This window comes from Schistocerca cancellata, chromosome 7, assembly GCF_023864275.1.
Source record: "Schistocerca cancellata isolate TAMUIC-IGC-003103 chromosome 7, iqSchCanc2.1, whole genome shotgun sequence".
In the NCBI taxonomy this organism is placed as follows: Eukaryota; Metazoa; Arthropoda; class Insecta; order Orthoptera; family Acrididae; genus Schistocerca; species Schistocerca cancellata.
Window position 1 is genome coordinate 97,020,883 of NC_064632.1, and position 17,368 is coordinate 97,038,250.

At 38.9% G+C, this 17,368-nt stretch overlaps 1 protein-coding gene across 3 annotated transcripts in view; it reads right to left on the reverse strand.

Annotated features, from left to right (window-relative positions):
* LOC126091941 (probable phospholipid-transporting ATPase IIB) overlaps nucleotides 1-16,855 on the reverse strand; it is a 501,129-nt gene extending 484,274 nt beyond the window's left edge. For 2 of the 3 annotated variants that reach the window (XM_049907268.1, XM_049907269.1), the window contains exons 1-2: nucleotides 16,468-16,855; nucleotides 16,184-16,366 (exon numbers count right to left, since the gene is read on the reverse strand). In XM_049907268.1, coding sequence (XP_049763225.1) covers nucleotides 16,184-16,366; nucleotides 16,468-16,505 — 221 coding nt within the window. In that variant the 5' untranslated portion in view covers nucleotides 16,506-16,855. The remainder of the gene's footprint in view (nucleotides 1-16,183; nucleotides 16,367-16,467) is intronic. The other variant, XM_049907267.1, reaches the window with a different exon arrangement.
* Nucleotides 16,856-17,368: the final 513 nt, after the last annotated feature.

Sequence of the window (17,368 nt, forward strand, 5' to 3'; positions counted from 1 at the left end):
TCAAATTTAACCTGGGTTGCAGGATCCTTATAGGGCTTCATTTGAAGGACGTGGACTGTATCTCTGATCTTACATCATCTTGTGTCGGGGGAAAAATCTTCAACTTCGTAAGTAACATCAGACAACTGTCTTACAACCTTATAAGGTCCAAAGTAGCATTTGAGGAGCTTCTCAGAGAGACCAACCTTCCAAACAGGAGTGAAGATCCAGACGAGGTCACCAGGCTGGTAGACAACAGAGCGGTGACTCGTGTCATACCTACGGTGATTGTTTTCTTCAACCTGCAGCGTGCGGAGTCGAGCTAACTGCCGAGCTTTCTCAGCTCTGGTTAACAACTGGCCGACGTAGTCATCATCCACGTCATCAGGATGTAACGGAAACACAGTGACCATCGTCGTAGTCGCTTCATGCCCAAACACCAGGAAAAATGGCGTAAATCTTGTGGTGTCTGGTTTGGTGGTGTTGTAGGCAAATGTCACAAAAGGTAGCACCTCATCCCAGTTGCTCTGCTCAACGCTGATAGCACGTTGGCCAAGGTCTTATTAAAGCATTCAGTAAGCCCGCTAGTTTTCGGATGGTAGGCTACCGTTATGTGATGAGTAATGTTGCACCGACGGTTTATCTCTGTCACAAGATTCAATTGAAAAACTTTTCCTCGATCCATAACTAAAGACCTTGGGCACTGTGTTTTAATACAATGTCTTCCACAATGAATTTGGAGTCCGCCGCTCGTGGTCTCGCGGTAGCGTTCTCGCTTCCCAAGCACGGGGTCCCGGGTTCGATTCCCGGCGGGGTCAGGGATTTTCACCTGCCTCGAGATGACTGGGTGTTTGTGTTGTCCTCATCATTTCATCATCATCCAGGAAAGTGGCGAAATTGGACTGAGCAAAGGTTGGGAAATTGTACGGGCGCTGATAACCACGCAGTTGAGTGCCCCACAAACCAAACATCACAATGAATTTGGCTACTTTGAATGCTTTGGCTGTTTTCACGGCTTTTGTAATAGCATAGCATGTCAGATAATCAGTGCAAACAATAATCCGTCCAGTGCCACAAGCAGACTTTGGAAATCATCTGAGGAGGTCAATCTCAACAAGCTGGAAAGGTGTTTTGGCTGGTGGAATTGGTATGAGTTCACTAGGTGGTTTCTGAGGAACTGCCTTTCTCCTCTGGCACTCTCAACAGTGTGACACATAGTGACAGACTCTCCTAGATAAACCTGGCCAGAAAAATCTCTTGCAGATCCTATCGTAGGTCTTAATGAATCCTAAATGTCTGGCCTCAGATGTGTCACAAGATTTCTGTAAAACATCTAAGCGCATGTGTTTAGGACTCACTAGTTGGTAATCCTGGGTCCTCCAGACGTCAGTCTTCCTTGGTGCCCCAACGGGTTCCTCAAGCAGCATTGTAAGAATGTAACTTCGCCTGGGTCTCGACTTTTTCACCATTTTAAAGGGAAATGAAGGACGAGAGATTGGGTTCAATGTCTGTTCCAATTCCTCCCTTATGACCTCTTGAAGCGTCTCAGTTTTTTGATCACCATGCAATCCAAGTGCCTTCTGAACTACTTCTTTCACTATCTGACAAAGAACACTTATGAAATCAGTGTCTTCCTCCATCACAGACATCAATACAACATTTGGAAGCCGTTCAAACTTCTTGCATGTAATTCTTTTTTGATGTGTTGTCTCGATATACTGGTACCATTTTATGAAGTGGTCTGCTGTCGGAACCTCCTTCAGGAGTAGGTCTTGATACATGTCCTCAGCAACACCCTTCACGAGATGTGCAACCGTATCTTCTTCCTTCATTCTAAGATCCACTATTTTAAACAGCTCCAAGATGTCTTGAATGTAGGATGCTGTAGTTTCTCCTGGACGCTGTGCCCTGCACTTTAATTTATTCTCAGCCTTGCACTTCTGTCATTGTGTGTCACCGAAATATTGCACAGTTCCGCATGGAATACTTCCCAGCTTGTGAATTTCTCCTCATTGGTCTCATACCATTGCTTGGCAGTGCCCTCCAAGTAGAAAAATATGTTAGCCAAACACACGGTGTCATCCCATTTGTTAAACTTGGCTATACACTCATATACCTTCAGCCACCCGTTTGGATCTTGGCCATCGTCACCAGAGAACCCGGAAGGATGTCTCATGCGGTGGCATACAGTTGCTGTCATTGTAACATCCTCTTCTTCTCCTGTCTCCGATAGATTGCGATCTGTTGAATATGGCTCGAACTCGTAAACCACGTAAACGGCAGCTCTCTCGTGGCCTGATGGGAGCCACTGTGTCGTCGATAATGTGCGCTATCACAAGTTCCAATACCCAGCACCTCCACCAGAATAATGTCACATAGAAGAAGGTGTAATTATATGAATGACAAACACTAACTTCACTTAATGAAGGATTATTCAGCACTTGCACATACAAGAGCGTGGAGTGAACTGCCCCCGGCCAGAACACATACTGTATATATACAGTTACAGAAAATTTCCAGTACAATGATTCTTGACATTTGTGGATACTTCTAGAATGTACTCAAACCACATATAGAGATTAAAATTTTACAGTTCAGGTGAGTTTTGAACTCAAGACCCTCCGCACAACAGTCTACAGTCTACTATCATAACCACTACACCACGGTGACTGTGCTACTCAGCTTCTTCTGCGACAATATTCTTCAGTGTATACTGATATATCCTGGGGAAAAGTGTCTGGGAATCATCTCAACATATCTACTCAAAGAAGGCAAAGGCTGTTTTTCCAGATGGGTAAGTCATTCAGACAAATAACAGACAGATAGCACATAGCTGAAATAATGAACCACAGAAGTCACTGGTGTTTGTTGCTTCAACAGAGGTAAAAGTGGTACCCTCTCTCAGAAATGTGTTTTACCATAATCCATGTAACATGTCTGAGTCTTTAACAAAGTAGTGGTCTCAATATCTTCTTCTTTTAGTGTTCAATCCCGAGGTTGGTCTGCAGGAGAGTGCCATTCCCCTCTTCTTTCTGATTTCCTTTTCATTTCCACATATGTGTTACATCCAACATCATTCATGATCTGTTGCAGGTATGATATCCTTGGTTGCCACACCAATTCCTTTCCTCAATAGCTCCTTCAGCTACTGTTCCAATGATGTTGTTGTGTTGTAGGATGTGCCCTACAAGTTTCTCTCTTCTTGTCTGGATGTGCCTCCACAGAGATCTAGCTTCTAAGCACCTCTTCATTTGTTACTTTGTCTCTCCAGCTGATCTTCATCATCCTTCTATAGCACCACATCTCCAGGGCATCTAGCCATCTTCTCTCTTCTCTTCTCATTATCCAAGTTTCACATCCATATACAGCCACACTCGAAATGAAAGCTTTCACGATACATTCCTTATTTTCAGACTGATGATCTTGCTGGTGAATAGCTCCCTCCTCCAATTAAATTTAATTTGGGTCTTTTGTTTTCTGTTCACAATTTCTTTCCAGCTTCTACCATCCCTTGTGAAGTAAATTCCTCTATCACTTTCAGCTCCTCTCTTCCAATTCTCATTCTCAGAGGTTCATATTCTGCTCCTGTACTGCATACTGTCACTTCAGTCTTTTTCTTGTTTATTCTCATTCCATGCTGATTGCATAGAATACTTTACATTGTTCTGAGGACTTCCTCTAGATCATCTTTTGTCTTCGTGGCTATAGCAATATCATCTGCATAACGTAGCATCTCTATCTTCTGCCCATTAATTTTGATCCCCACCTCACTAGTTTCTCAGACTTGGTCTATAGCTTCCTGGATGTAAGCACTGAATATAAGAGAGAGAGAGAGAGAGAGAGAGAGAGAGAGAGAGAGAGAGAGAGAGAGAGAGAGAGAGCACATCCTTGTCTTAACCCTTTTCTAATATATGCTTCCTGTTCCTGGTGACAGTTCCTAATCACTGCCACCTCATTCTTATAGAAACTGAGCATCACATGGATGTGTTTGTACTTCATTCCTCTTTTCCTCAGCACTCTGAACATCTCTTACCAGATAACATTATCAAATGCCTTTCCAGGTCTACGAAGGCAATATGAGTTGGTTTATTTTTCTGTAATTGCTTTTCGATAAGGAATCTGCAAGCCAGAATCGTTTCTCTTGTTCCCAAACCCCTTTTGAAACCAAACTGATCTTCACTCAGCATTTCCTCTACCTTCTCTTCAATTCTCTTTAGAATTATTTTTATGAGAATTTTTGATGTATGTGATATTAGGCTTAAAGTTTGGTACCCCCACATTTTGTAGCTGCTGCCTTCTTTGGTATAGGAACAATGATGAATTTCTGGAAGTCTGTCAGTATCTCTCGTGTTGTAGTTGGACCTAATAAGTTTAAGCAGCATTGTTTTCATACTGTCACCAGCATTCTTTATTAGTTCTGAAGGGATGTCATCAATACTTATTGCTTTGTTGTCCCGTAGTTCTTTTAGAGCTTTGTCATATTGTTCTTGCAGAATGTCATCTCCTTTGTCACCTTCGTCTACTTGCTCTTCTCTTCCTATTACTTCCTCCGAAAGATGTGTTCCAGCATGCAACTCCTCTATGTATTCTTAGCATGTCTTTACCAAACAGCATTTTCCCCTTTTTAGTTTCTATTGTGTCACAGAGTGTTGTTTTGCATTTGTTAAAAAATGTATTTGTTGTTCTGTTTTGCATCTTTTCTTCCACTTCCCTGCACATTTCCTCTAGAAAATTTTCTTTTGTGTTCCTAGCTTATCAATTGACTAAATTCCTTAGTCTTCTGTATTCAGCTTTTCCTTGTTCATAAGTTGCATTTTTGTATAATCTCCTGTTTTCTCTCAGCTCAATAATATCTGCTGTAATCCATTTCCTCTTGTTTTTGGGTTTAGTTTTTCCAACTACTTTTTCTGCTGCTTTGTATATACCAGATTTAGTTTCATCGCAGTCTTCATTTACTCAACCATGTTGAAAATTTTTAGCTAGGTCTCTGTTTCGTGAGCATAGCACTTTGCCAGTCTCTCAGTTTTCAGTTTTTCTAGTTCCAATTTAAGTTTTACTGGCTGCTTCTTCAAATACTTGAATCTGAGTGAAATTTTCATCAGGACCAGGTTATGGTCACTGCCTATATCTGCAGATGGACAGCTCCTGCTGTCTGTTACCTTATTCCAAAAACATGCTTTCACTAGAATGTAATCAATCTGTTGTCTCTTCAGGTCTCCAGGGGCCTTCCATGTGTATCTTCTTCGTTTGTGATGTTGGAAAAGTGTGTTTGCAACAACTAATTGGTGCCTCGAGCAGAACTCGATTAGTTGATCTCCTCTTTCATTTCTTCTTCGAAGCCCATATTTGCCAATTCCTTCCTCCGGTTCTTCACCCACAATCGCATTCCAGTCCCCCATAGGAATCAGGTTTTCATCTCCCTTAACATATCTCATCGCATTACTTATTTCTTCATATATTGCGTCAACAACTGCATCTTCTTTGGATGTTGGCATCTATATTCGTATTATCACAATGTCCTTTGGTTTAGTTTCGAGTTTGACTAGTATTATTCGAGAGCTATATTGCACATATCCCTTGACATGCGAGCCATAGTTTTTCCTCAAAATTATTCAAACTCCTCCCATTCCTGGTCTACTTGATCAGTTCTGGTGTGAATGACTCTATTATTCAGGCCAGAAATCATATGATTGGGACCATCTCATCTCAGATATGCCTAGAATATCAATTTCCAGTCGTTCCATTTCAAGTTTTAGATTTTCTAGTTTGCTACACTGAAGCAGTGTTTTCATATTCCAAGTTGCTATGTTAAAATTGGGATGCTTTTCCTTCACTTTGTGTGTATCTTTTGCAGTCCCCACCCGGAGATCTGACTGGGGGACTATTTTGTCTCCAGAAAATTTTACAGAAGATACTGGCATGGTTTACTGCTGATGCTTGGGATAACCATAGTTCTTTATTGTGGTGGTATCCTGTTGCCTTCCCCATCCCATGCCATTGACCATCAGCCGGTTCTTCCACCTTTAGAAATGATTTCTTATTTCCAGGGCAAGAGGGTGCCCTGCCCAGCAAATGCTGGGGTGATGACTTATCCTAGTCATCCCTTGGTCCCTGTCTATGTTAGCCATCACATGAAGTGACGTTGCTCACTCTCTGCCGTGTGGAGGTGTAGATCAGGAGTTTCCCTTCATTGGGTCTAGGACCTTAATGACATTTCCTAGTCCCATATATATTTGATAAGGATGCTACTCTTCAACATAGTGTTGGAGAGAGTGATGCAAAGGGTGGAGTTTGATAACAGAGATGGCACTCGGTTTAACCGTATGCATCAAAATCTAGCTTATGCCAATGATGTGTGTATGCTGTCTAGAAGTTTGAAAGAAGTGAAAGGATTTGGCAGACTGGAAAAGGAGGCAGAACAGTTGGGACTTTGAGTAAACAACACAAAAACACAGTATCTCTTTGCTTCCAGGAAAAATGCTATTGTTAAAGAGAAATATATTAAGTTGAACAGAGGCAATTATGAGAGACATGAGAAGTTCCAATACTTGGGAGTGCTGGTTACGGAGGATTCCAAATTGTGACTGCCTCATCAACAACATCAAAGACATAGGCTGTTGTTGAAAGGACACACAGACTAAATCTTTTGTCTTGTAACTTCATGTCACGCCTCACAACTGATGCACTTGTGACCTCATTTGTATTTCCACAATCTCTCCACATGCATTCACACCTGAAGTAACCAAATGCCATAATAGTAAGTTGTTGACATGAGCAGGAAAAGACAGAAACAGACATGCAAACCTTGATGTTAATTAAAAGCACCAGCTCTTCAATGGGTCTAAGATGCAGAGTTGAGATCATCTAATCTTTTGCTGTATTGTATGCTGTGTAGCTCAGTGGATAAGTGTTCAACTAACAATCCATTGGTCCAGGACTTTATCATAGTTGGTCCTGTGATTTTTGTCATTGACCACTGATTTCACCACCGGCAGTTATTTGTGCATGTTAAAAGTGCAAAGTCACATAGTTTTTCAGAGTCCACATTAAACTGTAGGTTCTCCAGTAACTCCGAGGAAGGCAAAGGTGCACCATCCTCAATAGGACCATTCCTAGTAAAGCACTGCAGTGTCCAAAGCAAACTTTGGTTTGTTGACACCTTTATCTACATACACTGGTGCCACTCCATATTTTCCACATTGTGGGCAACAAGATATTGCAGTGGATGACATACTATCATGTGAGAATATCACTTTAAAACCATGGGCAATGTGTGCACCAACCCCGCAATTGTGTTGCACATGTCACCTGTGGTTGACATTGCTCTTTTTCAAGAACAACTGAATGTGCCTCAGAAGCTCTTCTAAAATCTGATAACAACCGTGCCACATAGGTGCAAACCAGTGTCAGACATTTGGATGGTTACATATTACTTCCAGGTTCAAAAACTGTCTTCTATGTTTGATCATATGGACAATTATTACAGAGTGAATATATGAGTATATTCACTATCCTGTTGCTGAAAGCAAAGCACCATATCAAAGTTTTTTTTCTCACTTTCTGATTAGTTTGATGCAGCTCGCCATGAATCCCTCTCCCTGTGCCAGATTTTCATTTCAGTATCACTTGGTCCCAATGTCATACACTTTTTGTTTGATGTATTTCAATTTGGTGTTTTCCATATATTCCTCTCTTCACTGATAGTGCTCAGTACCTCCTCATTCCTTACCTCACCAGTCTACCCAATTTTCTACATCTTTCTGTAGCACCATAACTCAAACACTTCAATTTTATTCTTTTCCAAGTTTCTCACAGTCCATGACTTACTTTCATACAAAGCTGTGCTCAAAATGTACATTCTCAGACACTTATTCCTCAAATTAAATGAAATAAATGTTTATCTTTACAGAATGTGTGATACTTCTCCTGAGCTCTAATTATTTTGAAGAGTTTGGATAGTAGAAATAAATTTAAAATACAGGTGTCACCAGTGACTATTAACAATATATCACATGCAAGATTAGCATCATCTTATCAAGTGCTGAAGCTGGAACAACCAATGAAGAGCTGAAAGAAGTCCATCACAACAGTTCTTTGTGATACACACTATGTGCAACATTTATCAATCTAAAACTGCTCTTTGAAACACTGAAGATAGATGCTCCACTTGGAAGCAATTTGACTTGGTTAGACTTGAAGAGAAATATTTCTTTAACTAAGAAAGATAAAGACAGACAAAGAATGTTCATCCTTTGGAACTTCTTATACAATTTCTTTATGGGGAGAAAGAGAGGACACAGGAAATATAAAGCAAGGGTAAGATGAATAGGTGCTGGATCAAAGGAAAAATCCAAAGAAACCTGCTCCTTGGAGTGACTCCTCATTTACTCAGACATCTATATTTCTTTCATTTAAAATTTTTAATCTGGGTGTACCAAAATACTACTCTGTCTTGTTCATATGAAATTCAGTAAGAAAGATTAGGAATTAATGCCCCATCAATGAGGAGGTCATTAGACACAGAGCACAATTCACATAGGGCAAGGATGGCAAAGAAAATGGCTCATGTCCTTTTTACAGGAACTATCCTAGCCTTCACCTTAACCGATTAAGAGAAACTGCATGGATCATAAATTTTGATGACTGCCAAATGTGGATACAATATGCTAACAATGTGCCTCCTCAAGTGGTCAAAGCACAATTTAAGTCCAGAGGCAAGCAGAATACGCACTGAAACAATTTCAGAACTGTGTTTGCAGTCAGTATATCATTAGAGTTCTGTTAAGAAAATGGCCTAAAAAAAGGAAGGAAGGAAGATACCAACTGGAGAATGAAATGTAATGTGGGAATAGCACTGGATGCCAGTGTCTTATACTCTTTAGTCAATAATAAAGTATTTTAATTGAAGATATGGAAGATGCAAGTAATTAATATATGCATTGAAAGCTGAGGGAAGTGTATGATACGTGGGGCCTAATAATCATGTGAATAAAATGGATGATCTACTGATGGGATGTAATAAGGAAACTGAAACAGAAGATGGAAAGTTGGAAACCATTTATGTCTTTGGGAGTCATTGTGTCATGAAATGGTAAAAGTAGAGACTGACATATGCAACAGGTTGAGTTAGGGTAGATATACAATACGTCAAATGAACTTTGTATGCTAGAGCACAATTGTAAGGAGAAACAGCAAACATCTTATGTACAAGACAACAGTTGAGAGTATATGCACTTTAAGTACCAACATCAAAGTTAGTTTGCACAGGTAACAGCCTTGTGAAAGAGAACCTGCAGCATCTTTAGCATGGTTAATGTTTGAAATGTAACCATAAGAGAATATGTAGAAATGGAGGGGACAATAATAGAGATAATCTAAATGAAACATTTACTTTGGCAGGGAAACACGGAGAGGATGGATTAAAGCAGATGGTCAAAATAACAATATAGAAATATTTTCTTCTGGTGAGAAGGAAAAGATGATGACCACCTAGAAACTATTATAAAAATGTTTGTGATGCAATGACTCTAAGAGGACTACAAACAAGTAGTGAATTAGCCAGATAGGAGGAGATGAATGCAGGGAAACTACAAACAGCAAAAACCATAGAACACTTGTGGGCTGCTGCCACTGATGATATAGATGACGACGGTGAAGGTGGTGGTGAGGGCATCACTAAGAAGTGACTTTCAAGTTCTGGCTGTTGCAGGCAAGAGAACAGTTTGATGATTGAGTGAACAAAACAGATAAGACTGATCCATTGTACATGATGAAGACACATCACCAGTTTTCAAATCCCACTAGCTATACCACAGCTGTCAGAAGAACATTATACTGATTTCCTTTCACTATAAAAAAATGCATGTGGTTAACTACGCAGATGGGCAATTACCAGTTCTGTTATATGGATGACTGGAAGTTTCTACGTGCTTATTGTTTTTCAGGATGTAGATATCAGCTTTGAGAGTCACCTACCATAGCATTATACATAAATAATTCCACTCTGTTGGTTTACTGCATTGTCTAGCTGTATGACTGTGATTTGTAAACTGCACAAGTAACAAGGCACTTAGTTTTACTACACAGTTCTGGCTCTAAAATGATGTCTGGTCTCTTTCACACAATGGAAAATCCAGGATAGAATAATGACAATATTATGAAAAGGATAGTTGCTACTCACTATATAGTGGTGAAGCTGAGTTGCAGATAGGCACAACGAAAAGACTTTCAAACAGTTGTTTGACAGTCTTTTTCTTGTCCCTATCTGTGACTCAGCATCTCCACTATATGGCGAGTAGCAACTATCCTTTCATAATATTGTCACTACTCTCTTTCATGTATTTTATGTGATTTTATCTGGGTATGACATCATTCTTGTTCTTGTAATTTTTTGTATTTCATAAATTATTTGTATTTCATAATAATTATTACTGATTTTCATTTTTCTGATTCATATTTTCTTGTTCAGACTGATTAACACATATCTTTCTCCTAGTAATACAAAATGATAATATGCACAATGAAGTTCTGTAATAGCCACCATTCAATCATCTGTGAAGTCAAACCTGAGAAGAAAGTTTGTTATTACAGTTATAAACAGGTCTGGAAAAGAGTATTGGAAAATTACATCTTGAAGGATCTAGGAGGTGTCTTTGCCACCTTTAAGAAAGCCTTTGATTTGGTCACACAGTATGTACTCACAGAGTAGTGAAACAGAAAAATGTGGACAATTTCAGTTACTTTTGAAAACTACCAAGAAAAACACCAATGGCCACAGGAGAGAGAAGATGGCCACTGCTGTTCGTAAAACCCAAGTCATGTACAAGACAAAGGGCGTGCCACAGGGGAGTGTTATGGGACCATTGCTTTTCACAATATATATAAATGACCTAGTAGATAGTGTCGGAAATTCCATGCGGCTTTTCGCGGATGATGCTGTAGTATACAGAGAAGTTGCAGCATTAGAAAATTGTAGCGAAATGCAGGAAGATCTGCAGTGGATAGGCACTTGGTGCAGGGAGTGGCAACTGACCCTTAACATAGACAAATGTAATGTTTTGTGAATACATAGAAAGAAGGATCCTTTATTGTATGATTATATGATAGCGGAACAAACACTGGTAGCAGTTGCTTCTGTAAAATATCTGGGAGTATAAGTATGGAACGATTTGAAGTGGAATGATCATGTAAAATTAATTGTGATCATGTAAAATTAATTGTTAGTAAGGCGGGTACCAGGTTGAGATTAACTGGGAGAGTCCTTAAAAAATGTAGTCCATCAACAAAGGAGGTGGCTTACAAAACACTAGTTCGACCTATACTTGAGTATTGCTCATCAGTGTGGGATCTGTACCCAATCGGGTTGACGGAGGAGATAGAGAAGATCCAAAGAAGAGCGGCGCGTTTCGTTACAGGGTTATTTGGTAACCGTGATAGTGTTACGGAGATGTTTAGCAAACTCAAGTGGCAGACTCTGCAAGAGAGGCGCTCTGCATCGCGGTGTAGCTTGTTCGCCAGGTTTCGAGAGGGTGCGTTTCTGAATGAGGTATCGAATATATTGCTTCCCCCTACTTATACCTCCCGAGGAGATCACGAATGTAAAATTAGAGAGATTCGAGCGTGCACGGAGGCTTTCAGACAGTCGTTCTTCCCGCGAACCATACGCGAATGGAACAGAAAAGGGAGGTAATAACAGTGGCACGTAAAGTGCCCTCCGCCACACACCGTTGGGTGGCTTGCGGAGTATAAATGTAGATTTAGAATTTCAGGGAAAGCTAAACTGAGGCACTATAAAACTCAAAACTGAATGTCTATTTGCAAGTGAATGCTTATTTATCTGCATGTATGGATGAACAGATATTAATGATGATTAACAATGGTCTGAAATTAATTTGAAAGAAATTACTGAATGTGAGTACCTTAGTTTCAGCTGTATTAGGTATAGGTGCACTGCCTATTAATGACTTATGAAGTGAATCCCTCAGAATGACAGAAAAGTCTGGATTGAGAGAAACACATAAGTTTGAGTGCAAGATCTTTTGTAAACTCTACATCTAAATCTATACTCTGCAAGCCACCTTATGGTAATAAATAGTTGAAGAAAGTAATGAAGGACATAGAGGCACTAAACTGAATCAGGAAGATGTCTCTGACCTTTCAAAGTACGGGCCATTGATCAACAAGGATACAGGCTTTCAAAATGATCAAAGGCAGAACAGCAGCTGAACTGCAGGTGGTCAGAGTTTGAAGTCCTGTAAAGTTTTTAAAATAATAACTGTTAAGTATTTGAAATAAAAATATATCTGTCATGATGGGTTAAGCAAAAGTTTGATTTGTACAGAACACATTTATTAAAACACATCACCTAGTACCACACTATATAAACATGTTGCTCTCATATTGAGTGGAGGCTGTGATTTACATTGTCACAAGAGAAAGAATACAACCCTTTTGCTTTGCAGAAAAGGCTTTCAGCTGGGCCTTATAGTTATTTCACATGGTCTGCAATGGCTCTAAATGAAGGGAAGAAATTAATTTTTAAAGGTTTCTATTCAGGTGTTGCACTTAGCACTTTGTGCCACTGAGTCTCAAACTGTTAGTCCAAATGTCAGTGGTTAAATCCTGAGTTTCTGAGTTGGGAATGATTTTCATAAGACTGATAGATCAATTCAAAGGTTGGAGGAAAACATTGGCATACCACCTCCAACAGGATTATTCTCAGTAAAGCACTCTGGTGTTCAAGTCCACCTTCAGGTTGAGGGTTGCGTGCATGGATTCATTCATTTATTCATCCACACAATCACTCACTCACTCACTCAGCCAATCAATTACTGTATGTGAAACAAGTGAAAGTATAGATCGATAATCTTGTTTATATGGTGCAACTCACAAACACATGACTCTCTCTCTCTCTCTCTCTCTCTCTCTCTCTCTCTCTCTGTGTGTGTCGTGTGTGTGTGTGTGTGTGTGTGTGTGTGTGTGTGTGTTTTCTCGACAAAACCCTTGTTGGCTGGAAAGTGCATTTTGTGGCAGTCTTTTTGTTGTGCCTATCTGTGACAAAACATTCTCTGTTGCAGACAGTGTGTGGTTTGGACTTAAAGGACAGAATCTTCATACTCAAGTTATCTTGTTTTGTATTAAATACAGAGCATATTGTTCCCTATGTGTGACATCACATGTGGATTGATAATATGATTTGTATGCCACAATTCATGCAACATGGTGGACACACTTAATGAATATATACTTCATACTGATATGGTCGTTAAAGCTGGCCAATAGCACAGCAGGTAAATGATATACATTAAAGCCTACAACAGAAAATGTTTCCTTTTACAAAATTATATATTGTCGAAAGGTGAGCAATTTGTAACACCTTTACCTACACAGTGTATTAACAATAAAATTCATGATATTGCTTAGTGCTAGTCATGCTTGTTGCTGTTGTTGTTATGACCTTTACTCTAAGGAGCGGTTTGATGCAGCTCTCCAGGCTGGTCTATGGTTTAAAAACCTCTTAATCTTAAAGTAACTACAGCAATGTACATCCACTTGAACCAGTTCACAGTACTCACGTCTAGCTACAAAATTGACAGTTTCTTGAAGCCTCAGACTGTGACCTAACAATCAATCCTCTCTCTTAGTTAAGTTGAGCCATAAATTTTAACAATGGAAAACCCAGCATGGAAAAATGATAGTATTATGAAAAAGATATAGTGGAGATTTTGAGCTGCAGAGAGGCACAACAGAAAGACTGCTAAAAACATATGCTTTCGACCAAAAGGCCTTCTTCTGCAATAGACAAAATACGCATACAAATTCACATAAACACATCTCACACTCACATGATCACTGTCTCTGGCAGTATAAAACTTTTACAACCACTAAACGCCTTTTCTTTTTGATGGATAATAATATGCAGTATAAACCCCTAGTTCTTAACTATACCAACAGTAGCATGCATTAATAATCACACTTCTACACATTTGGTTTTAAAAAGGAACAAAGATTAGATTTAAACACCTTGTTCACAGTGCAGTCATTGGAGGTGGAGTGAAATGTTGAATTACAAATTCAAAAACGTGGGGAAGAAAATCAGTTGTTCCCTTTTCAAAAGGATCATTAATGCATTTGCCTTGAGCGAATTTGGGAAAATCAAAATCTGGATGGTTGGAAGGGGATTTGAAGCATAGTCCAAAAATGGTTCAAAAGGCTCTGAGCACTATGGGACCTAGTATCTGAGGTCATCAGTCCCCTTGAACTTAGAACTACTTAAACCTAACTAACCTAAGGACATCACACACATCCATGCCCAAGGCAGGATTCGAACCTGCGACCATAGCAGTTGCGCGCTTCCAGACTGAAGTGCCTAGAACCGCTTGGCCACACTGGCTGGCTAGCATAGTCTTCTTGAATGTGTGTCTGGTGAGCTAATCACCTTGCTTGGTACATTTAATTTTGAAATGCCAGTATTAACTAACTAATCTGTACAACAAGGGAACTATAGACATGAAAATTAAAGAAAAAGCTCACAGAAGTGTCCACTCATACACGACACTGCAAATGATTTCGTTATTTTGCAACATTTAACATTTTATATTTTTAAAGTGACATGCAACAACCTGTTGCTGTTAGATACAAGAGAAAGTTACTATGCTGAAAACAGCGACACCCAGTGCAACACAACTACATATAAAAATAGCAAATTAACTCTTTACCAATTATTAGTTCTTTTCTATAGCAAACATTTACAACTACTGACTTTGTACTCAAAATAAAAAGTGAACATTTGCATCTGGGTATATATAGTTATCAAGGAAAAATTGGAAACTTTAAACAGAATACGCAGATACCCTGAAACTAAATTTCATGAAATATAAAACCCAGTTGCTTTATGTTTTAAAGACAATTTTGCTATTTGCCTTAGCTTTGTTTATGCCTGTTTCATTTTTCCATTTAGTTCCATAATAAGCAATAAAGGTGTCTTCATGTCTAATTCCATTATTGTCAATGTATTTTGGATAAACGGCAGCATCAGTCATAAAAATTGCAATCTTTTGTTTCGAAGATCTTCAGTGCTAATAATGCATAAGACCCATCAGACATGAGGATCTTAACACAAATGAGGCCCCATTTATAACCACAATAAAAAATACAGAAACAGAAAAAATATATACAAATATACAGATTCTTGTATATACCACATAATTTGGTATGTATAAGAATCTGTATATTTGTATGTATTTTTCTGTTTCTGTATGTTTTGATGGTGATTATAAATAGGGCCACATTTGTGTTAAGAGCCTCTTGTCTGGTGGTTATTATGTACATTTAGCACTTAATATTGTCACACAGTGGCCAAAATCTATCTGTAAAATAAAGAATTTCAATATTTACAAGCAATGCTGCCATTTATACAAAATTATTGAATAATGGTGTCTGACACTTTACATGTCATTACAGTGAATAGCTGTACACTTATAATGATACCAGTACTGTTAATGTATTAACAACTTGGATGCTCTTATTGTAGTTCAGTTTACTAATGATGCCACTTCAGAAGTGTGCACTCTGCCTTGGCACCTATTATATTCCAGTTTGATTCACTGAGGTTAGTAAAAAATATGTTCCTGTTGGAAGTATTCTGCTCAACATCTGATGATTAACTTGAAAAATTTTGCATTCTCATGGCAGAAGCGGAAAGCGTGATAACTTCCAATGATTTCATATTAAATGTATGACTGACTTTAACATTAATGAAACTTTGTTTAAAGATTTGAATGCTCTTGAACATCTGATGATATTCAAATGGTGTTCACGTTAGCTGTTCCTGTTTTTGAAGCTCTGTGATACATTACAGAAAGGGGTATCAATGATTAAATTAATACTTACAACAGTATTGACGAAATTAAATCCTGGTTTTATTGTTTTCTGTCCATAACTGGCGTTTGGGCGATTTACAACAATTACATTAAATAAGTAATGTCACATGTCAACAAATTGGTATCACCACTTTGCATAATTTTTAACGACTCTTGATATCTTGTGCCAGAATCCAGTTTTTTTTATATTGTACACACTGCTGCGTTTATGCAGTAACCCGTCTGAACAGTGCCGAGAGAGGCTGCTCATAGTTTCAAGGAATCCCTGGGTTTTAAAACCGCTGATTAAAATCTCGGCGAGAATATCCGTATCGTGTACTCACCCACAGAAAAATAGCGACAGGCATTTGGAACACCGCTTGAATCTACGATGTTTCGCCGAGTTGGTTCTCAGGTCATGGTCAGAGTGTTGTAATAAAAAATCTGTTTCGTCAATTTCAAAATCTCGTTCATCGGAGTTCATTCTCAGCGGAACGTCCTCCATTTCTAGTCGTTTGTAAGCGTACCTGAAATAAATACAATGAAGGTACTACACGTTAATCCTATTAAAAACATATGACTCATTAATATTTTAATCTTCTTTTATCAGATTTAACCTTTCACGCACTTTTCACTTAACTGATGCCTTGCCCTAACACGATCCATCACGGTACGTTTATTAAAAGTTTATTTCGAAGTATTATCAGAAAGTTTTTACTTAGTGTAAGCCTGTACTCGTCTGAAAACAGCTCTGACATTTCGCTAACCCGGATTTTGTGGATGGCTAGTTTCCTGAACCACGCCTCTTTTTTGCGGATTCTCATGCACATTTGCAGGTACTAGTGTACATGCTTGTATGAATGTCTTTATCAGATCCAAAGTATAATTGGGCTTATTAAGGGCGAGCATATAATAATGTTATCATACATTCATATTACTGGTCTCAAAATGCTTATAATTTCTTCTCATATTTTTGTTTTCATGGGACAGTAGTTGACTGTGATCACTATCGAGTATCGATATACTACAGTACTGAATCTGAAAGCTGATATGAATCGACGATATTAATATCGAAGTGGTGGCAGTGAAGTGTAGAGGCAGGACTGACCATAAATGTGTTCTTACGTACATACATATTTCACGGTTCATGAAATTGCGTTTTGATAAGTGTACAAACATATTCTTGACGAGCAGCAACCCATAAACTATTAATTATCTTAAGGATAATTCACATTTGCCGTCACGTAACGTCGAAACTTTCCGCAAAGCATTTCAAATGACAGCAATGATACAGGCCGTCAACGGATCGCCAAATCACGTCACATCGCCTCCAAGATTTTTCGGGAAGAAATTTTTATCGGCGTCGTTTTCTGTCAATATGGGAAGTTAACCAATTTTCGCTACACTCATTCAAGTTGTAGCAATGGATTTTGTGCTTTTGTTTTTTCTTAATTTTGATTATACAGTTTTCCTTTGTTTTTGTGGCAAACTGCTAACGTTCCATGACGACCTCCGTGGAGTCCATGGAC